Consider the following 24,229-nt stretch of genomic DNA (forward strand, 5'->3'; position numbering starts at 1 on the left):
TAATGGATTTGATGGTGCTCTGGGTGATCATCAGTGATTGGGATATATTTTTTATAACCCAACCCTGACTTGTACTTCTCAACAATTTTGTCACTGACTTGTTTGGAGAGCTCCTTGGTCTTTCTGGTGTTGTTTGGATAGTGATGCTTATTGATTAATGGTGTTGGAACTTCAGTGGCCTTTCTGAGAAGGTAAAGTGAATACACTGACCAACCATGTGACAATTAGATTGCACACAGGTGGACTTCATTTAAACTATCCATCAGACTTATGAAGGTAATTGCTTGCATCAGAAATTCTTAGTTCCTTCATAGCAAAAGGGGTGAATACATTTTTTCATGCCAATTTTTATTGTCATTTGATCACATAAATTAAATGCCTATATTTTTTTCACTTCATCAACTTAGACTATTTAGTGCTGATACATCACACACAAATCGTATTACAAAATATTTAAACACAGGTTGTAACGTAACAAAATAGGTAAAAAGTCAAGGGGGGTGAATACATTTGCAAGCCACTGTAGATGGAAACAACCTCCCTGCAGAGCTCCATCAAAATCTGTGTGCAAGTTTACCTAGATTCTGTTTTGAAGTCAAAGGGTCACACCAAATACTGAATTTATTTAGATTATCGTTGTTGAAAGATGGCTGCTGGGACACTTTGGAGAAATGGCCATACCACCGGTTCCCTGATTGAAGTTTAAATCAATGTAACGCTGGGCTGCTAGTGTACCTGGAATGAAGACTAGAGGGGTCTGACTTCCATACATTATTCCACCCCACACCATAATCTTAAGAGAAGAACAAGTGTGACATTCGCTTATAAATGCCTCTTCATGGTGTTGCTCACGAGGTCTCGTCAGATGTGTGTACTGATCCATTCTGTACAGCAAGTGAAATTAAACGTCACATACCAAGCATAAGGTGTCAAACAGCGTCTACCCAAACCATCAGAAAGTCTTTGTACAACATTGGGCTACGAGTCAAATGTCCAGCTGTAAATATTTAATTGACCTCACAACACCACTCTCAAAAACTATCATGGAGCAGAGCAAGACAGCGATGGAGGCATTTCCTGTTCAACAATGAGTTCTTATTTTGTCTTGGATGAAATGATAGCCGGAGATTGGTGTGGACACCATGTGAGCCACCCCATGACGAGACCTTCAGAAGGGAACATGAAAGTGTCCCAGGAGCTATTTTCAACAAGACAATGCAAGGCCATTTGATGCTTGTGCTACTGTGAGCAGCCTTGTGTGGCTTAAATATATTACCTTAGCCTGCAGCATCTTCAGAATTGTCTCCCACCAAGCACATCTGTGACATAATTTATTGCTAATTGGAAAGGAAGCTGCCAGCAGTGGAACTTGATGATTTGTGCACCCAAGTGTATTCAGCATGGCAGAACATTCCTCAGACAACCATAAATAACCTCATTGATGAGGTGCATGAGAAGTGCATATACTTCTGCAGGTAGCACTCAATACTGAATAAACTGAGATGTTTTGAAAATTTTGCTTCCATTTTTTCATCATTTACGATGTCTATCGATCTTATAATTTCCATAACTCCATGACATTTCCTTCTTGGTGTTGCAGTTTCAATATTGAGAAGTGTATGTACCTACTGTATACATTTCCTCTAATTTCAGTATGGATTATATTTTTCCAGCCTCCTGGACTATTCTGGTTTGTAGTATAAGAAATTTAATAAAAAGACTATGATAGGGTTGGCGGAACGCACCGAGTATAAATATATGTAATAATAGGTGCGTTTGCAACCCGGGGTCCACAGTGCAGGAGAGGAACCTGCTGCTATTAATTGGCAGCGCTATATGGCGGTATTAGCGAGCTCTGGTACTTCACAGAGTCGCTAGGATAGGGAAACACTGTGCCCTGTTAACCTCACAGAGAAACACAGCTACCAAACAGAGCAAAATTGTGGTCATGCAGTCAGCATAGCACACAAACAACTCCTCACCGGAGGTGCCAGTATTCTAGGGGCTTATTTCAGCTAAGACCTGAATCCAAACACACAAAACTCCTTACTGGAGGTGCCTGTATTCTAGGGGCTTATTTCAGCCAACCCTGACCTCATGCAAACATGACAAGACAGAAGCAAGGCTCAAAAATAGGTTGATACTAGCACATGGCCGTGCGGCCATGCGAACCTTTTATAGCTGTAGCAGACAAGGACCTTCCTGGTGGTCCAATAGGAGCTGCTACAGGACCTGAGCATGTGACCCCAGACCTCCAATGAGAGGTCGTTCCGTGGGCATGCTCAGTATGGGAAAAGCAGGACTTAGTCCCAGAAAGATCTGCTCACTGCTGAACGTTGCTGGCTACAATGACAGAGCCTGGAAGGGCAGTAGTAGCCAGTTGTCCAGTATCAGCCTGAGCCAGACGCTGGGACCGACATCTCCGCTGAGCAGGCTCCAATGTGGCTGGAGAATGGGAGACCGCTGCAGACATGGTTCGAGATTCCCCCTGTTCAGCGAACTCGACACCTAACAGACTATGGCCGGATTCATCAAAATGATTACTCCACAATTATGGCGTAAATCACTTTTAAAAGTTGCAAAAGTTTTGTACAACATGGAGATGCAAAAAAATTGGAAACTGGTATTGCCGCATCAATTTTTGTGGAGCTTGGTCGGGGGCGTGCCGCAATAGTTCGTCTAATTTATGATGAGAAATCTTACTCTGGTGCCTGACTGAAGTAATATTTGTAGCAAAGTGCAAAGAAAACAACACTTTTCAGACACATGATTCAGATATGTGCCTTTGAATGAATCAGGAGTAGCTGACTTCAACACAACCGCTCAGAAATACTGACTTGAACATCGCCAGTTTTATTGAATTGGGGCCTATTTTGGGAGAGTGTTTTAAATGTTAAACTGATACACGAGTAATACTAGGGTCCCACGAATATTGAGTACCCTTGCAGCTGCCATACCAATTATATTATACCTATAAAAGTAATAATTCTACTCTATAATACAATTTCGCTATTTTATTATCCAAGTTTCTATAGGTGGCTATTGAAAGAGCAGTCATAGTTTGCAGTTATGCTTATGGGAGACATATAATACTGTAGGATTCGTTAGCTTCATTTCTCACATGTTTGAGTGTTCTGACAATGTGTTAAATTAGAGAGAATATCATAAACATTTAATATTGAGATTAGAAAAGCTGTAAAGCATTAAATATGCTGTTATTTGGAAAGTGATGAATCCTCATATACTCCACAAGGATTAAGTGGATTATTCTAAGCTTTACATTGATGTCTATGTTTGATGATTGTCAACATTATTTTTGCATTTTAAACATTTTAGATTGTATTGATACTTTAACATAAAACCCTTATGTTTAACATTAGAAATTAATTATCGATCTGCAATTATGTTTCATCACATCTACTACTGGATACTGTTTTATTTTGGCAATTGTAAAAATTCATAAATAATAAAAGAAAATACTTATTACATTAGGAAAAAAAATAGTATAACTAAGTGTGAAAAACATCCCCACATTAAAGGCGAATTTACCCTGGTACCTTTGGAATAACTTCAAACTTCTCTGTCATCAGTAAGAAGCCTAAAAGCATATTGAACCATGGCCAATGAGGATTGAGTTATGAAGGCAAAGTATATAAAATAGAATAGAAGCTACTATTTACAGCTGCTTCTGCTGGGAAATTCCCAAGTGCAAGTAGCAACTTCACAATTTTTAGAGGTCTGACTCTTAGGATAGGAGCTTTGGGGAACTGTCCTGTTAGAGTAATATCTGGACTAATATTCAGTCGTAACCCTTTCTTGTAGTATGCTCCTCAGATCTGATCTGTGAGGTAATTGTCTCACAAACATACGAGAAATTCTAGCAAAGATTTGAATCGATCAATAGAGACAACATCCTATAGTAGCAAGAAACGATGTATTAGACTTGTAGATAGAAGAACACAAGTGTAAGAAAAAAATGAGCAAATGAAACATCTCCGCAGAGTTTTCTGAAGAAATTCCCCAGGTGGTAGTCCACTAAGTTGATGTCAGCAAAAAGATTTACAGGACCATGGTCCAGTGGTTACATCAGTATTCCGTGGCTGCTGGATCATAACCCTACATTCTTCCTCCTATATGTCACTAATTTCGGTGCCACCTCTGATTAGTAGGCCTAGAGTGATGTCATCATTGCTGCACAATGCACACATAACGCCATGCCAGCCTACTAGGAAGAGGCGCTATGGATGTCAGCAGGTAGGAGGAGATTGCAGAGCTCTGGTGACCACTGGACCACGGTCCTGCAAACGTGTTGACATACTCTACCACAAACGTATCAAACCAAAAACATTTTTGCTAATACTACTTTTCAAAATGTTTATTTTTAGACAACATTTTTAGTGGATCTAAACTCTGACTGACTTAGCAATAAAAACCTTGGCCTCAATTCATGAAGAGTGGCTTTTCCAGTCATAATAAGGGCCATGCAGGAATTAAATGCCCCAACGTTATTAACGTGTGCAAGCTACTCAATTAATTCATTGCATTCTATTAATGGAGTGTGCCTTGCCAGAAATGCTGCTCAAATCTGTCAGCACTGTTGACGAATTTGATGGGCTGGTGTTGCCATGCCCTGTTCGCTCCAACTCTGCCCATTTTGGCTGATTTGCTTCAAGCAGGCTTGAAACTGGCAAAAGAATCAAAATGATTGTGCATTTCCACTTTACACAAAATGTTTGGGTCTTTTCAAAGTATTTTATGACAGTATTCTGCCGAAAACACTTTCATGAATCACCCCCATTATTTACTCTTTTCTCTGCCCAATTAAAAAGGTTTTGTAAACTTGTTTTTTAGTAGAAGACTGTTCATTGGGCAGATAATTTATTATATACAGACACATATTTTTCATAGTGTTAGGTCAACTGATGTCAACAAGAACATTTCCATATCATATAACCTCTCAACAGTCTCAGTCTACATGTTTTTTGTAACATTTTTGTTTTCTCCATTAGGTTTTCGGGAGAGCGCCTTTGCCTTCTCTTTGCTAGCAGCTGGAGTTATGCATTCAGTAGCCACAGCTTGCAGTCTGGGCAAACTGCAGGGTTGTGGATGTGAATGGAAACGGAAGGGAACTGAGGAGAAGATACGGTTAAAGTTGAACCAACTGCAGCTCCAAGCTTTATCAAAGGTAAGGGGTCTCCCCAGAGACTTGACTCCACTGCTTAGGGAGACCCCTGAGCCCAGCCCCCAGGATACTTGGGAATGGGGAGGCTGCAAGCATGAGCTGGAATTTGGAGAGAAATTTTCCAGGGATTTTCTTGACTCCAGGGAGTCACCAAGGGATATTCAAGCACGAATGAGGATACATAATAACCGTGTGGGGAGACAGGTAATGAATAATAAATTACTATTTATGTACTATATACAAATAATATACACTAATTCACTATACAGTCAAAAGTTTTGGGTTACCTACACATTACATAGGAACTTTTATAGTATCTCATTCTAAAATCATAGGTATTTATATTAAATTGGTCCCCCTTTTACAGCTAAAACAGCTTCCACTCGTCTGGGAAGGCTTTCCAGAAAAAGGAGAATATTTGTGAAGTCAGACAATGATGCTTGAGGACAGGCCCTAGCTCCATTCTGGTTCACTACAGAGGTGTTTGATGGATTTGCGATCAGGGCTTCATGCAAGCCAGTCAATTTCTTTCTCATTGCAGTCACCCAACTATGCCTTCACGGATCTTGCTTTGTGCATAGGAGCACAGCCACGCTGGAACAGAAAAAGACTTTCCTCAAACTTTTTCACAAAGTTGGAAGCTACAATTGTCCAAAATGTCAAAAAGGCATTATGGTAGCCCTTCACTAGAAATAATGGGCGTAGACTAACCCCTGAAAAACAACCCCATAGTATTATCTTTCCTCCACCAAACTTTACAGTTGGCACAGTGCAGTCAGGCAGGTAACGTTCTCCTGGGCAAACCCATATGCATCCTTCAGACTGCCAGATCGAGAAGTGTAATTCCTCATTCCAAGGAATGCATTTCGACTTCTCCAGCTTTATATCACTCCACCGGACACTTGGTATTTTGCTTGGTGATGCAAGGCTCATATGCAGCTGCTCCTCTATGGAAACCCATGCCATGCAGCTCCTGATGCAAAAGTTTTTTGCTGATGTTAATGCCAGAGAAGGTTTGAAACTCAACAGACTCCACAGACCGTTGGAAACCTTTATGCACTACGCATCTCAGTAACTATACATGGTCTTCCATTTCGAGACTGAGTTGCTCTGGTCCCTAAATGCTTCACCTATGTAATAATTACATTTAAAACTTAGATTTGCATTCAGAGCACAAAAAGGAGTAGGCATGACAGATATGTACATCATGTTCATTGCACAATACAGCTTCTGTACTGATGCGATCAGCTGCAGGAGCCAAAATGATATACCCAGCCAATGTTTTAAAATTTCATGAAGCACCTCTGGGTTCACATGCTCAATACAACCCTTTTTCATTTTTCTGTCAATATGGCCATGTGAGGGCTTATTTTTTGCGGGACGAGTTGTACTTTTGAATGACATCATTGGTTTTAGCATGTCGTGTACTCAAAAATGGGAAAAAACTCCAAGTGCGGTGAAATTGCAAAAAAAGTACAATCCCACACTTTTTTTTTTTTTTTTTTCTAGGTTCACTAAATGCTAAAACTGATCTGCCAATATGATTCTCCAGGTCATTACGAGTTCATAGACATCAAACATGTCTAGGTTCTTTTTTTATCTAAGCGGTGAGAAAAGTTCCCCAAAAATTCTAATACCCATAGCACATCCATTTTTCATGATCTCAGGTTGGGTGTGGGCTTATTTTTTGCACGCCAAGCTGACATTTTTAATGATACTACTTTTGTGCAGATACGTTCTTTTGATTGCCCATTATTGCATTTTAATGCAATGTCGCGGCGACCAAAAAACGTAATTCTGGCTTTTTGATTTTTTTTCTTGCTATGCTGAGGGGCAAAATGGGCATGATTTAAACTTTTATATTTTTTTATATTTTTTAAAATATTTTTCTTTTACGTCTTGGCATGCTTCAATAACCTCCATGGGAGGCTAAAAGCTGCCACAACTTCATCGGATCTGCTACATAGAGGCGATACTCAGATAGCCTCTATGTGGCTGAAAAACTGCATTGCTATGAGCGCTGACCACAGGGTGGCGCTCATGGCAATCCGGCATCAACAACCACAGAGGCCTATGGTTGTTATGCTGATGAACCGATAACCCCCGATCACATGACAGGGGTCAGCGGTGCGTGTATTTCCGGCCTGATGGCCGGGAGCATGTGTTAAATGCCGCTGTCAGAGTTTGACAGTGGCATTTAACTAGTTAATAGGTACGGGTGGATCGTAATTCCACCCACGCCTATTGCGGGCACATGTCAGCTGTTCAAAACAGCTGACATGCCCCGGCTTTGATGCAGGCTCACCACCAGAGCCCTCATCAAAGTGGGGGGTACTGCCATTGGACGTACTATCCTGTCCAATGGCAGTAAGGGGTTAAAGAGGGTCTTGAGACAAAAAAAGATCATTTGCTGCTAGTACGAGATGCTCCATATATAATTGGCCCCAAAAAATGCTCTATATGTAATTAGCCCCATAAGATGCTCCATATAATGGAATCCATATACTGCTCCATATGTAATTAGCTGCATAAGATGATCCATATGTAATTGGCCCCATAAGATGCTCCATATGTAATTGGCTCCATAAGATGCTCCATATGTAATTGGCTCCATAAGATGCTCCATATGTAATTGGCTCCATGAGATGCCCCATATACTGCTCCATATGTATTTGGCCCCATAAGATGCTCCATATGTAATTGACCCCATATACTGCTTCACATGTAATTGGCCTCATAAGATGTTCCAAACATTTTTAAAAAAATGAAATACTCTCCTCGCTGGCCGCTGATCTGCTTCAGACTTCTCAGCGTTGGTGTCTTCCGGCTCTCTGCCCTGTGACTGTTCAGGCAGAGGGCGCACACTAATCACGTCATCGTGCCCTCTGAAATGAACGTCACAGTCAGAGGAAGCAAAAGAAGTATCGCAAGTGCCGGGGCCCTAAGCAAGCATGAGGGCCCACTTGTGGGTGCCGGCACTGGCACAGGCACCAGGCCTCCATAGCATGCTGGTGTCCCCGACGGCGAGTGGGGCCCCCTCATGCTCATGGACCTGGCACTTGCCCAGGTGAGCCGGGTGCTGACTCTGGCCTTGGGCCTGACCACTAAGAGCCCAACCACCACTAGCATGATCAGGCACATGTCTTCTAATCGCCGAACTTAGTGGGCCAAACTAGCACATTTCTTGACTGCTTGCAGTGTAAATATTGCCGTTTAGGCTTGTAGACATTAGACATGGAGGATTTCCGCCAACTGCAGTGCATGCAAGTGCCAGTTCACCGACTGGTGTGCGACTGTTACAACTAGGAAGTGGACCCTTTGGGCCACGACTTCAGAGCCCCCGAGGGCGAGTGAACCAGATGGTGCCACCCCCTGTACAGGGAGCGTTAGGGACAGGCCCAAGGAGGGTGAAGCTACAACTGCCGGAGCCAAAGGGATGACTGAAGATATAACAGAGGGATCAGAGGACGGAGGGAAGAAGGTGAAACTGAAGAGGCTGGAATGGCGGAGGCACCGGACAAAAAGAGGTAGAAAGAGACAACGTACTGACCGGGAAGATGAGGGCAGACGTGGACGAAGACAACGGAGACTCGGAAGTAGCAGGCACAGCAGGAATTAAGGACTGGAAGGCACGTCAGGAACACGGGACTGGAAGGCACAGCAGGAACAGGGGACTGGGAGGCACGTCAGGAACACGGAACTGGAAGGCACGTCAGGAACGCGGGACTGGAAGGCACGTCAGGAACACGGGACTGGAAGGCACGTCAGGAACACGGGACTGGAAGGCACAGCAGGAACACAGGACTGGAAGGCACAGCAGGAACACGGGACTGGAAGGCAAATCAACCTGTTAACAAAGCAAGAGACGCACGGAGCCAAGGAACCTAAGGAGATGCTGGTGTTAACCAGCGAACGCAATAGATGCAAAGGTGTCTTACCAGGTCAGATGCAGGAAGAAATACCTGATGGGTGCCGCCATATTGGGGCGGGGCCTGTGGGTCACGACCTCCCAGAAACCCCGGCGGTGAGAGAAGCACGTCTGCGCATGCGCGGACCGCCGAAGGGACGAACACCAGGGAAAACAGAGGAAGAGGAGCGAGGAGGAGCGTCGGGAGCGCGCCGGCCGGACAGGTAAGTATTGCGAGGTGTAACAGTACCCCCTCTCTTACTCCCCCTCCCTTTAAAACAGGAAAGGAATCTCTTCAAGACTAAAGGAGCATTGATATTCTCAAGAGGCTCCCAAGACCTTTCCTCAGGGCCAAACCCCTTCCAATCAATCAAATAAAACATTTTGCCCTTGACAGATTTCTGAGCAAGAATATTCTTAACTTCAAAAGAGACATCGGAAGAAATACGATTGGTGAGAACGTGACGAAACAGAATGAAAATGATTAAAAATTGCGGGTTTGAGAAGTGATACATGAAAGGAGTTAGGAATGCGTAGAGAAGCAGGCAGTTTCAATTTGTATGCTAAGTCATTAATTCGGCTGGAAACCTCAAAGGGACCAATGTAACGCGGACCTAACTTCTGAGAGGGAATTTTAAGTCGGATGTAGCGAGAGGAAAGCCAGACCTTATCGCCAGGTCGATAAGGAGGGACATCCAAACGCTTTTTGTCAGCATACCTTTTCATTCTGCTGCTAGCTTTTTCAAGGGCCTCTTTAGTCTCCTGCCAAATTTGGGAAAACTCCTGGGACAAGGAATCCGCTTCCGGAATGCCTGAGGTGGGGAGGACAGGGAGAGGAATGCCGGGATGTTGCCCAAAGACAATAAAAAAAGGAGACTTGGATAAAGATTCGCTAGTGTGGTTATTGTAGGCGAATTCTGCCCAGGGAAGACGAGACACCCAGTCATCATGGTGAGCATTGGTAAAATGACGAAGATAAGATATGAGGACTTGATTTACACGCTCCACCTGGCCGTTGGACTGGGGATGATAAGCAGAAGAAAAATCCAATGATACCTGCAGAAGACCACAAAGCGCTCTCCAAAAACAGGAGGTAAACTGGACTCCTTGGTCGGAGACGATATGCTGAGGGAATCCGTGGAGTCGAAAAACTTGAAGTAAGAAAATCTTCGCTAGGTCAGGAGCAGATGGAAGTCCAGGTAGAGGAATGAAGTGAGCCATTTTGGAAAATCTGTCCACCACCACCAAAATGGTAGTGTAATTAGAGGACTTCAGGAAGTCGGTGACAAAGTCCATAGCAATATGAGTCCAGGGAACGGATGGCACAGGAAGTGGAAGGAGTGAACCAGATGGCAGCTGTCGAGGAACCTTGTTCCGGGCACAGGAGGAACAGGAAGCAACGAAATCCAACACATCCTGGCAAAGAGAAGGCCACCAATAATGACGAGAAATCAGAGAGAGAGTCTTCTTACCTCCAACATGTCCAGCGAACTGAGAGGAATGACCCCAACATAAGACCTTTAACTTGTCACGATTAGATACAAGGGTCTTCCCCGGAGGCGGTGTGATCACATGTAGAGGAGCCAAAGAAACAATCTTGGCTGGATCAAGAATGTACGTAGGTTTCTCCTCCACATCTGACGGTTGAAAAGACCGTGACAAAGCGTCAGCTCTGATCTCCAGGTCGAAAATGTAATTCGAAATTGAAACGTCCAAAGAACAAGGACCATCTGGCTTGTCGAGGATTCAGCCTTTGAGCTGACTGGACATAGGCTAGATTTTTGTGGTCCGTAAAAATGACAAAAGGATGAATAGCCCCTTCAAGAAGGTACCGCCACTCCTCCAGGGCCAATTTGATGGCAAGCAATTCCTTGTCACCGATGGAATAATTACTTTCTGGAGGAGAAAATGTCTTGGAGAAGAAACCACAGGAGACTAATCGACTCGAGTTAGACCTCTGTAGCAGTACAGCTCCGGCTCCGATAGAGGACGCATCCACTTCTAGAATGAATGGCCTATTGGTATCTGGTCAATGAAGCACTGATGCAGAAGCAAATTCTTGCTTCAGAGTTTGAAAAGCTGTCTCAGCCTCCGGTGACCAAAGATTAGGATCGACCCCTTTGCGAACCAAGGCGGAGATTGGCTTAGACAGAGAGGAGAAGTGAGGAATAAATTGCCTGTAGTAATTGGCAAAGCCAAGAAAACGTTGAATAGCCTTTACTCCAGATGGCGGGGCCAATTCAGAACGGCAGACACCTTTTCAGGATCCATCTTCAGACCGTCCTCGGACACGATATACCCCAGGAAAGGCACGGAAGACTGTTCAAAGACGCACTTTTCAATCTTAGCGAAAAGATGATTCTCTCTTAGACGAAGTAAGACTCGGCGGAGGTCCCGTCGAAGGGTGGATAGATCTGGAGAGAAGACGAGGATGTCATCCAAATAGACCACAACACTGGTATAGAGATAGTCTCGAAAAATGACATTGACAAATTCTTGGAACACTGTGGACACATTACAGAGCCCAAAAGGCATTACCAAATACTCGTAGTGCCCGTCCCGAGTGTTGAATGCGGTCTTCCATTTGTCTCCTGCACGGATGCGAACCAAATTGTAGACTCCCGGAAGATCAAGCTTGGTGAAGATTCGTGCCCCTCTCAGACGGTCAAAAAGTTCAGAGATTAGAGGTAAGGGGTATTTGTTCTTCACAGTGATGTTATTTAATCCCCTGTAATCAATACACGGGCGAAGAGTACCATCCTTCTTCTACACGAAAAAAAACCTGCTCCAGCTGGGGAAGAAGATTTCTGAATAAAACCTCTAGCAAGATTCTCTTGAATATAGTCCGACATAGCTTGAGTCTCTGCAGGCGAGAGGGGATAGATTCTACCTCTAGGAGGCGTGGTACCAGGAACGAGATCTATAGGACAGTCGTAGAGTCGATGCGGAGGAAGAGACTCTGCCTCCTTTTTATGAAAAACATCCAAAAAAGAAGAAAAAGCAGAAAGGCAACCCGGAGGGAATGGGAGAGGGACAGGGAGCACCCACAGGACGAACCGGCAGCAGACAACGAGACCAACAGGAATCTCCCCAACGAAGAATGTTGCCTTTATGCCAATCTAAAAAAGGTTCGTGGAGTCGCAGCCACGGAAGGCCGAGGAGAATAGGATGAGAAATGTTGGCTAAAACAAAGAATGAGATTCTCTCCTTATGAAGAGCCCCTACCTGAAGCTCTACCAAGTGCGTAACTTGAGTTATGGTTTCTTGCAAGGGTCTTCCGTCAACAGTAGCGAGAAGAAGAGGATTCTCTAAAGACCTTATGGGAACTGAGAATTTAATTACCTCCTCCAGCCTAATAAAATTTCCAGCAGCACCGGAGTCCAAAATAAGCCTCAAGAGAAAAACGTTTACCAAGAACATGTAACAAAACGGGCAGAGTGAGGGGTTGAGAGGTTTTACATGCACATAGGGAGGCCTCTCTTACCTGACCTAGGCGGAGGAGTTTTCCGGACGGTCTGGGCAAGCACGGAGGAGATGTGAGGAACTTCCGCAGTAAAAACAGAGACCCTGGGAGCGCCTCTCCTTGCGACGTTGTTCGGAGAGTTTAACTCGATTAACTTGCATAGGCTCTGGAACGGAAACAGAAGTAGAGACCCTGGGCCGTGGACTGGGAGGTCCACGGGAAGATATAGTAGAACGAGGAAATTTTCTCTCCCGGGCTCGTTCCTGAAAGCAAAGATCTATTCGTGTTGCTAAGGCAATTGGATCTTCCAAATTAGTTGGAGTATCACGACCAGCTAATTCATCTTTCACATGGCTAGAAAGCCCTCGCCAGAAGGCCCCTACTAACGCCTCATTATTCCAGCCTAGGTCAGAAGATAAGGTCCGAAACTGGATAGTGTATTGTCCAACAGTTAACGACCCCTGGAGTAAATTAAACAATGCCTCAGTGGTAGAGGCCAAGTGACCCGGTTCATCAAAAAACCCGACGAAAAGTCTCCAGAAATGGAGTGAGCTGAAGAACCACAGGATCATCCCGCTCCCAAAGAGGATTTACCCATGCCAAGGCATCTCCCTCCAGATGAGAAACAATAAAAGCTACCTTGGCCCGATCCGTGGGATACTGCATGGGGAGGCGCTCAAAATGAAGACGGCACTGATAGAGAAATCCTCGACATAGTTTGGGATCTCCATTAAAGCGAGGAGGTTTGGCTAAACGAGGAGTGGGATGGGGAGCTAGAGCTGGTGAAGGCCCGGACGCGGTAGACTGAAGAGATTGGAGGCGACTATCAACTGATGCCATATACCCCAGAATATGGGACTGAGCATCACGCTGCTGTGCCAGCTCTTGTTGCAAACTGGCCAGCTGGGAGGCATTCCCCGGATCGGAGCACTGAAGAGCAGAGAGACGGGAGTCCATAGACTTCATAAAGGACATCATCCGAGTCTGCTTCTCCCGTAGAAAAACAAGCTCTTTCTGAGCAGCCGCAGCTCCAGCGGGATCCATGGCCTTTGCGTACTGTTACAACTAGGAAGTGGACCCTCTGGGCCACGACTTCAGAGCCCCCGAGGGCGAGTGAACCAGATGGTGCCACCCCCTGTACAGGGAGCGTTAGGGACAGGCCCAAGGAGGGTGAAGCCGCAACTGCCAGAGCCAAAGGGACGACTGAAGATATAACAGAGAGATCAGAGGACGGAGGTAAGAAGGTGAAACTGAAGAGGCTGGAATGGCGGAGGCACCAGACAGAAAGAGGTAGAAAGAGACAACGTACTGACCGGGAAGATGAGTTCAGACGTGGACGAAGACAACGGAGACTCGGAAGTAGCAGGCACAGCAGAAATTAAGGACTGGAAAGCACGTCAGGAACACGGGACTGGAAGGCACGTCAGGAACACGGGACTGGAAGGCACAGCAGGAACACGGGACTGGGAGGCACGTCAGGAACACGGAACTGGAAGGCACGTCAGGAACACGGGACTGGAAGGCTCGTCAGGAACACGGGACTGGAAGGCACGTCAGTAACACGGGACTGGAAGGCACGTCAGGAACACGGGACTGGAAGGCACAGCAGGAACACGGGACTGGAAGGCAAAGACAACCTGGAAACAAAGCAAGAGACGCACGGAGCCTAGGAACCTAAGGAGATGCTGGTGTTAACCAGCGAACGCAATAGACGCAAAGGCGTCTTACCTGGTCAGATGCAGGAAGAAATACCAGATGGGCGCCGCCATATTGGGGCGGGGCCAGCGGATCACGACCTCCCAGAAACCCCGGCGGTGAGAGAAGCACGTCTGCGCATGCGCGGACCGCCGAAGGGACGAACACCAGGGAAAACAGAGGAAGAGGAGCGAGGAAGAGTGTCGGGAGCGCGCCGGCCGGACAGGTAAGTATTGCGAGGTGTAACAGCGACATCACCACATGATGGAACTCTTCACTGCACATGCTGGCAAGGCTTTATGAGCAGCAGAGGTCACTGGTAGAATACGAGCTCCATCACATCCATTGGTATTCTGGTCAACCTCCGCACATAGCAACTGAGTGAGCATGGATGTCTTACATTTGTGCAGTTCTGCAAGACTGTGAGGACTCCACAAAGATGCTGAGTACTGATGATGCCATAATCAGAGCAATGATCCCGCTTCTGTGCCCACTTAAACATTCGCAGCTGACAACTAAACAAAAGCATTGCATGCGGATGAGGTGGAGATGGAGGAAAACATGAGACAGGGAGGTACTACCTGGCCCAGCCTCATCTCATCAGCTCAGCATGGATTGAGTAACAATGAGGACATAGAGGCTGAGGAGGAGGAACAGGATCTGGTTGCTAGCGGAAACTTCATCCCATTTCTCCTACGTGGGTGGGCTAAGGAGGGGAATGAGGAAGAGGGGAATGAGGAGGAAGAGATGGATTAGAAAGAGATAGAGAGTAGTCATCATGGTGGAGACAGGGAAATGTTGGCTGTAGGAACCTTGGCCCATATGGCCAACTTTATGTACAGCTGCCTTTCCTGTGACCCTCATGTTATATTCATCTTGGGCAAAAAAAGAGTACTGGTTGGTCACTCTGGTAGACCCTCGCTACAAGAAGAAGCTTACATCTCTCCTTCCTGAGGTGGAGAGGTCTACAAAAATGATGCTATACCAGAAGGCCATTGTGGAAAATATGTTGAAATAATTCCCATCAGACAACGCTAGCAGCAGGGGGCAAGCTTCTTTGCCCAACCAAGGAGGAGAGGCGAGGGGGACAGACACCAGGTACAGTAAAGGCAGGTCTACACTGTCAAAGGCCCGGGACCAATTTCCTGACACTCTCGCAGCATTCTGTCCCAGATGACCGTATATTTTTGACAATGAGAGAAAACTTTTAAAGATGGTTGAGCAATACATGGCCGACAAACCAGCATTCTCCCTAATTCAGCCCATTTTTTTAGGCTAAAAGTGCCCCTCTCAGCTTATACTCGAGTCATTGACCCATTGGGGTCGGTGGGGGAGGGGGAGCAGCAGGAGTGGCGGCTGTCACATCATACTCACCCTTCCTGATGCGGTCTCTGCAGGTCCCTGAGCCAGCAGCGACACCGGCACCTGGCCCCCATAGCACACCGGTGTCCCCGCCTGCTCAGGACACCGACACCTCTCCCCAGCAACGAGAAGTGAGTATGTAATTATTTTTATTTTTAATCGCAGCAGCAGCATATGGGGCATATTATTTTATGGAGCATCTTATGGGGTCATCAACCTTTATGGAGCATTATATGGGGCATATTTTTCTATGGAGCAGCTTATGGGGCCATCAACCTTTATGGAACATTATATGGGGCATATTTTTCTATGAAGCATCTTATGGGGCCATCATTAACCTTTTATACAGCATTATATGGGGTATATTTTAATATGGAGCATCTTATTGGGGCCATTATTAACCTTTGTCCAGCGTTATATGGGGCATATTTTTTGTCTCAATTGATGTCTCAATTAATTTAACTTTTATTGGTATCTATTTTTATTTTTGAACTTTACCAGTTGCTGCTGCATTTCCCACCCTAGGCTTATACTAGAGTCAATAAGTTTTCCCAGTTTTTTCTGGCAAAATTAGGGGTCTCGGCTTATACTCGAGTATATATGATAATTTTTTTTAACCCATTTTAAATTTTGCCTTATATACAAATTATTATACAAGAAAGAATGTTTCTTAACTTTTTTCCTGTATACTCCCAATTTCTCTGTGATTTTGAATGTTTTATTGTCAGTCCCTAAAATGGAGTAAGGCTGGAGTCACACTTACCGTATAAAATAAATCGAGCGAGAAACGCACAAATGTTCCCGAACAGTGATCCGTATGTAATGTTTGCAATACGAGGATGCGATTTCCTCGCATCTAGTAACAGTGTGACATCCGTATAACATCCGTATGCAATGCAATTTTAACATGAGCTTTTACATACAGCAGTACTCTCTATATAAAGGCTCATGTTAAAATCGCATTGTAAAACACATTGTAAACATCGTTTTAATACCAAATAATCTTCAATAGATAGATAGATAGATAGATTAAAAGCCGGCAAATGATCTGCCACGTACAGTATAGAATAGGTTAGAATAGAGTAGATAGAATAGATATATAAAAGTAGAATACGTATATATATATATATATATATATGTCAGTGACACACACATATATACACTCACCGGCCACTTTATTAGGTACACCATGCTAGTAACGGGTTGGACCCCTTTTGCCTTCAGAACTGCCTCAATTCTTCGTGGCATAGATTCAACAAGGTGCTGGAAGCATTCCTCAGAGATTTTGGTCCATATTGACATGATGGCATCACACAGTTGCCGCAGATTTGTCGGCTGCACATCCCAAAGATGCTCCATACAAGGCAGGATGGATCCATGCTTTCATGTTGTTTACGCCAAATTCTGACCCTACCATCCGAATGTCGCAGCAGAAATCGAGACTCATCAGACCAAGCAACGTTTTTCCAATCTTCTACTGTCCAATTTCGATGAGCTTGTACAAATTGTAGCCTCAGTTTCCTGTTCTTAGCTGAAAGGAGTGGTACCCGGTGTGGTCTTCTGCTGCTGTAGCCCATCTGCCTCAAAGTTCGACGCACTGTGCGTTCAGAGATGCTCTTAGGCCTACCTTGGTTGTAACGGGTGGCGATTTGAGTCACTGTTGCCTTTCTATCAGCTCGAACCAGTCTGCCCATTCTCCTCTGACCTCTGGCATCAACAAGGCATTTCCGCCCACAGAACTGCCGCTCACTGGATTTTTTTTCTTTTTCGGACCATTCTCTGTAAACCCTAGAGATGGTTGTGCGTGAAAATCCCAGTAGATCAGCAGTTTCTGAAATACTCAGACCAGCCCTTCTGGCACCAACATCCATGCCACGTTCAAAGGCACTCAAATCACCTTTCTTCCCCATACTGATGCTCGGTTTGAACTGCAGGAGATTGTCTTGACCATGTCTACATGCCTAAATGCACTGAGTTGCCGCCATGTGATTGGCTGATTAGAAATTAAGTGTTAACAAGAAGTTGGACAGGTGTACCTAATAAAGTGGCCAGTGAGTGTATATATGTGTATTTCATAGAGAGATAGATAGCAGAATAGCCGATAATTCATTTGTCAGCTTCTGTGAAATAATTGCAGAAGCTGACAGGATAGGAGGCATGGTTTACATACAGTAAACCATTGCAGGACAGTTGGAATGATAGATGTCAGTGTCTAATACTGTTAGTAGTATGTGTGTGTAAAATTTGGGACCTGTATGTATTTAATAAAAGAATGTATTCACGGAAAAAACTGGCGTGGGCTCCCGCACAATTTTCTGCACCAGAGAGGAAAAGCCAGTGAGTGAAGACAGATATTAATAACCTAGAGAGGGACCATGGTTATTAGCCTCCCCCCCCCGGCTAAAAATATCTGCCCCCAGCCACCCCAAAAAAGGCGCATCTGTAAGATGCGCCAATTCTGGCACTTACCCTCTGTCTTCCCACTGCCCTGTAGCAGTGGCATATGGGGTAATAAGGGGTTAATGTCACCTTTGTATTGTAAAGTGACATTAAGCCCATTAGTAATGGAGAGGTGTCAATAAGACACCTATCCATTACTAATCCTAAAGTTTGTAAAGGGTTAAATAAACACACACATACAGAATAAAGTATTTTAATGAAATGAAAGACAACACAGTTTTGCCATCTTTATTCTTCCGCCATTCCAAATGATGCCCTTGATCTCCTGTAATAAATGAAAAAATAACAAGTCAACAATATACTCATACCTGTCCGGCGTATAGTCAGTCCCATGCCGTAATCCATATCTGGGGTATATACAGTTTACAACAGGGAGCAGTACTAATGCGACCGCCCCCCGCTGTAAACTACTGGGGAATGAATGAAATGCTGAGAGCGGAGCTTCCCTCACAGCATGAACTCAGATGAACTCTGTACCGATAAAATTACAAACCTCTCCATTTTTTTAGGTGGAAAAACTTGCAAAATCGGCAGTGCATCAAATTCTTATTTTCCCCACTGTATATGTTTTAGATCCATTAATTCTTAGCAGATTGGTGTGAGTCTGAAGTTGGCTCAGAATGGAGAAGGGGCTTCATGGGGTGGGACATGAGATCCCCACCGATTGCTCAAAAAACCTCTTAGAAGTGCTCAGATCAAAAGATAGGACTATGACTTTCTACTCGTTAGATCCACTCTGCATCCTGAGTTAGGGTCTACTGGGAGGTCTTTGTTTAGTGACAGGTGGGGGCCTCAGAAGTGGGTGATCCACCAATATGCTCGGAATATGAAACATAAAAAATATCCCCAAAGTTTAGATACTTTTTAAAGCAGATATCCAAAGTATGAAAGTGATTGCCTATCCATGGGATAGGGAATAGCTTTCTGTTCACTGGAAGCTGACCGCCATGGTTCCCATTGATCCTGAGAACAGGGTATCTAAAGCGCCCCAGTTGAATAGATCAATGGCATCCGCACTACTGCTCCATTCATTTTAATGGGGACGCCAAATATCAGCAGCATGTTGCGATCGGTTATCCCCAGCGTTCCTATTTAGAATGAATGGAGAGGTAGTGCAGATGATTGACCTCTGCTACAGATCTCGGAAACGCTGGGGGTCTGATCACATGCAGATAGGGAATAACTTTCCAACTTGAAACAACCCCTTTAAGGAGCATTTTAGGGGTTGGCCAGTCTAAAACTACAAATCTGTGCTGTTCTGAATTCTCCCAGTGCCTGCACTGCTTGCCGTGAGGATTTTTCGGCGTCAGCATCAGGAACAGTGGTCATGTTACGACAAGAATGTGATGTGCATACTCCTGACCACAATCTGAGGCTTCGTTCAATATACTTCCATAGTAGGATTGTGGTCGGAAGAATGCAAATCACTTACTTGCAGTCACATGACTGCCGTTCCAGATGCTGACACAGGTGAATCCTCACAGCAAGCTGTGCATGATGTGAGGATTCATAAGTCTGCAGTCACAGAGAGTAACTGCAGATTTGTAGTTTTAGACCAGATAACTCCTTTAACACTGCAGCCGATAATGGAAAACTGATTATTGAACTATCTAAACAGGCTGTCAATCATCTGATGCACAAGCAAAATATTCATTCATTGGGTGAAATGAATTTTAAGTTTACTGAAAGGGAGTCTGTCACCCCAATATGACAATTAGACTATATAAAGATTTATAGAAGGGACATGGCCTCTATTAAAATAATACCAGTCATATACAGTTTAGTGTAATATTTACTGAAAAAGTGATATTTATCTAATATGCAAATGAAGACACTTCTGTGCACCCTTGGCATGGCCTAAGCCTTGGTGCACAGTTATGACATGACACTTGATTAATCAAGGGAACCTTTCACCAGGTTTTCCCCATATAAAGTACGATCAGCAACTATAAGCCCTCATATACAGCATTCTGGTATGCTGTATGTATGACCCCAATCCCCTATGCAAGGCAAAAAAAAAGAGCTTTTATTATACTCACCGCGATCCGGTCATTTCCCTTACCTGCTTCATGTGGATGACGCGTTCCATGTCATCATCACAGTGTACCCCAATTGCGCTCCTGCACATGCGCACTTCCCTCCATACCAAGGGCAGAGCAAAGTACTGTAGTGTGCATGAACTACGAAAGTCAAAAGAGCTAATAAAAGCCAATAATAATTGCCCCTCACTGTGCTCCCTACGCAAAATAATTACCCCACACTGTCTCACTTATGGTACACGGTCTCCACACTATGAAATATACCCACACCTCAATGTCTACCCTACTGAAATATGACAGCCACACCACCCTCAAACAAAAACCACCACACTGTCCTTTCCATTATGAGTTATACCCATCACACCTTATGAACTATGATCTCCACATTGTCCCCACTCTATGCAGCCCCCTCTTCCCTTTCCCCCTCATGTTGTCCCCACACCATGAGTCCCCTGATGCTACCCATTCTCCATACTGAACCTCCTATTCTCCATTTCAAGTCCCCCATGAAACTCCTTCTCCATAACAAGCCCCTATTGTTTTTACTGATCCCCCTATTCTCCATACTGAGCTCCTCCATGCTACCCTATTCTACATACTGAGCCCCTCCCATGTTGCCCCATCCTCCTTACTGAGCCCCCATCATATTCTCCATACCAAGTCCCCGCAAGTTCTACATTCCAAATCACCCCCATGTTTTCCATACCGGGTCCTCTTCCATGTTCTTCATACTAGGTCCCTCCTCCATGTTTTCCATACAGAGCCCTCTCATGTACTCCATACCAAGCTCCCCCTATGTTCTCCATACATAGCTTCCCCTATGTTCTCCACACCAAGCCCCCCATGTTCTCCATACAGAGACCCCTACCATGTTCTCTTTAAAGAGGCCCATGTTCTCCATATGGAGCCCTCATTTTCTCCATACAGAGCCCCCTATGTTCTCAATACCAGGTCCCATGTTCTCTGTCCTGAGCTCCTCTCATGTTCTCCATTCTGAGTCCACTCTATGTCCTCCATACCGAGCTTCCCCATGTTCTCCATTCAGAGCCGCCTATGTCCTAAATATCAAACTACCTAAAGTTCTTTATACTGAGTCCCATGTTCTCCATTCAGAGCCGCCTATGTCCTAAATATCAAACTACCTAAAGTTTTTTATACTAAGTACCCCCATGTTCTCCATACAGAGCCCTCCTCATGTTCTCCATGCTGAATCCCCCTCATGTTCTCCATACTGAATCCTCCCCATTTTCTCCATACCAATCCCCCAATGTTCTCCATACAGAGCCCCCTGCCATGTTCTCCACACAGAGCCCCCATGTTCTCCATACAGAGCCCCCATGTTCTCCGTACAGAGCCCCCCATGTTCTCCATACCAAGGTCACCCCATGTTCACTGTACAGAGCTCCTCCCATGTTCTCTATACCGAGCCCCCCATGTTCTCCCTATGCAAAAAGGGGAGAGGGGAGAAGATGAGTCAGCTCACCAATAATGTAGCAGCAAGAGCCTGCTGAGACTCTTGCCTGGAATAGTCCAGGATCAGGCTAAGTCATTAACATGTTCTCCACACAGCCACCTCACATTCTCCATACTGAGTCTCTTCATGTTCTCTATACCTTGTCCTTCCCATATTCTCCATACCAAGTCACCTCCCCCATGTTCTCCATACAGCTTCCCCCTCCATGTTCTTCATACCAGCTACTCTTCCATGCTCTTCATACCAGCTCCCCCCATAATCTCCATACAGAGCCCCCCATGTTCTCCACACTAAGCTATCCCTATGTTCTCCATACAGAACCCCACATGTTCTCCATACAGAGCGCTCTCATGTTCTTCATACCAAGCTCCCCCTTTGTTCTCCATACAGAGCCCCCCATGTTCTCTATAGAGAGCCCCCCACCATGTTCTACATTCCGAGCTCCCCCATATTCTCCATACAGAGCTTCCCCTATGTCCTCCTTACCAAGCCCCCCCATGTTCTCCATACCGAGTACCCCCCGTGTTCTCCATACAGAGGCACTCCCATGTTCTCAGCCCTGAGCTCCTCTCATGTTCTCTATACCAAGTCCCTCCTATGTCTTCCATACTTAGCTTCTCCATTTTCTGCAATCAGAGCTGCCCTATGTTCTCCATATCGAGCTCCTCTCATGGTTTTGTATACCGAGTCCCCCCATGTTCTACATACAGACCCCTCTATGTACTCCATATAGAGCCACTCTGATGTTCTCCATACCAAGCACTCCCCCCATGTTCTCCATACTGAGTCCCCCACATATTCTCCATACCAGGTCCCACTCATGTTCGCAATACAGAAGCCCCATCATGTTCCCGATACCGAGCTACCCACCATTATCCCAATACAGATCTCCCCCATGTTCTCCATACAGATTCCCTCATGTTCTCCATACTGAACTTCCACCTATGTTCTCCATTCAGAGCCCCCATGTTCTCCATACCAAGATCCCCTCATGTTCTCTATACAGAAAAATCGTAAACTTACATACAGGGGCAAAATGGAAGAGAAGGCACAGAAATAAAATAAAAATGCCTGATACAGGAGGACAGAGGCTTTTAGAACCAACTCTGTACCCTTCATGTTGTATGATAATGCTGCTTTGTAAGCCTATATATAATTATTTCTTCCTAACATCTACTTTTTGTCTTATCCTTCTAGGCAGTGACAGAAAACATGAAGCGAAGGTGTAAGTGTCACGGAACATCAGGAAGTTGCCAGTTTAAAACTTGTTGGCATGTAACACCTGATTTTCGGACTGTTAGCACATTACTTCGTGAAAAACTACAACGCGCTGTTTTTGTGAACTCCCGTAATAAGAACAGTGGGGCCTTCCATCCCCGTCTCAACAAAAAGCGACTGGCTCGTGAACTGGTCTACTTTGAAAAGTCCCCTGACTTCTGTGAGAAAGACCCTTTTGTAGACTCCCCAGGTACTCAAGGAAGAGTATGCAATAAGACAAGCCATCAGATGGACAGCTGTGCCAGTCTTTGCTGTGGACGAGGTCATAATATTTTAATGCAGACACGCCGGGAACGATGCAACTGTCGCTTTCACTGGTGTTGCTATGTTATGTGTGAGGAGTGTCGGGTCACACAATGGGTCAATGTGTGCAAATGAGGAGTTTTGCAACTTGTTCATATCTTCTCTTCATTGCAATTAATTTATTCATTCTTAGCACTGACTATGTACAGAATGTATTTTTCTATTTGGTGATCACATAAAATTTGCTATGTGATTCAAAGTAATCCAACATTCAGGGGATTACTACCCAAACTGTCACCCCCTGAAGACAATGTCTGACATGGTCTAGACTTCTATACAATCAATGACACATGCCAGATGGACAAACAATAAGTGGATTTTTCATACAGCGATTTAAGGAGACCAGCAAATCCAATGAATCCTTGGATGAAACACTGTGACATCTCATGGACTAGTGGAATTGCTGCATATAGTCATATACTTTCTATAAAAGGAAGAGTAAATAATGAAAGATGTTCTTTTACCAAAAGGTCCAGTTTTGGATTTGTGGATTGGGTAAGTGGTGTACACTTGCTCATATGTCAAACACAAAGACCTCCAGGGGGGTTTTATATCTTTTGATGGGGTTAGCAAAGGAGAGCGAGAGAAGATGCATAACTAGGAGGTTTATTTATTGGAGTTTGTGTTCATCTCTTAAATTAAAGTGTACTTTAGCTTACCTTCCATTCACTGTTGACATCATTCCTCCAGCTAAGTGTGAAAAAAAATGAAAATGGAAAAATACTATGAAATTGACCAGTGCAGATTATATAGATGTTTGTGGACTGGAATAGGGATTCAGCTGATTAGAGCTCTGCTGGGGAAGGTGGGCTGGACATGGCATGAAGCCGACAAAAATCAATGCATTGCTGTTTGCAAGCTGCTTATAGTGCTGTAATATGTACCAAGATATGATTCCCATCCAGGAGCAGACACAGACAGAAGAAGGCCCTCTGGAAAAGAACAATATATTGGCACTTTGCATTCCAATAGCTCATCGTAATACTCATTCCACTTTCCTTGGAAGTAGAAAGAACCCCAACTTGGTCCATACCAATGGGGGCCCATGCGGGTGAGTGGTCCGCCA

The 24,229-nt window shown here is 44.7% G+C and overlaps 1 protein-coding gene across 3 annotated transcripts in view; it reads left to right on the forward strand.

The window, feature by feature from the left end:
- The window catches only part of WNT10B (Wnt family member 10B), a 71,554-nt gene extending 47,727 nt beyond the window's left edge, over positions 1–23,827 (forward strand). Inside the window, exons 4-5 of one of the 3 annotated variants that reach the window (XM_077297472.1) lie at positions 5,010–5,386; positions 22,780–23,376. In XM_077297472.1, the coding sequence (XP_077153587.1) occupies positions 5,010–5,386; positions 22,780–23,238 (836 nt within the window). In that variant the 3' untranslated portion in view covers positions 23,239–23,376. Of the gene's footprint in view, positions 1–5,009; positions 5,387–22,779 lie in introns of all 3 variants that reach the window. The other 2 variants (XM_077297474.1, XM_077297473.1) reach the window with 2 other exon arrangements.
- The last annotated feature ends 402 nt before the right edge of the window (positions 23,828–24,229 follow it).

The sequence above is a fragment of the Ranitomeya variabilis genome, chromosome 3, assembly GCF_051348905.1.
Source record: "Ranitomeya variabilis isolate aRanVar5 chromosome 3, aRanVar5.hap1, whole genome shotgun sequence".
In the NCBI taxonomy this organism is placed as follows: Eukaryota; Metazoa; Chordata; class Amphibia; order Anura; family Dendrobatidae; genus Ranitomeya; species Ranitomeya variabilis.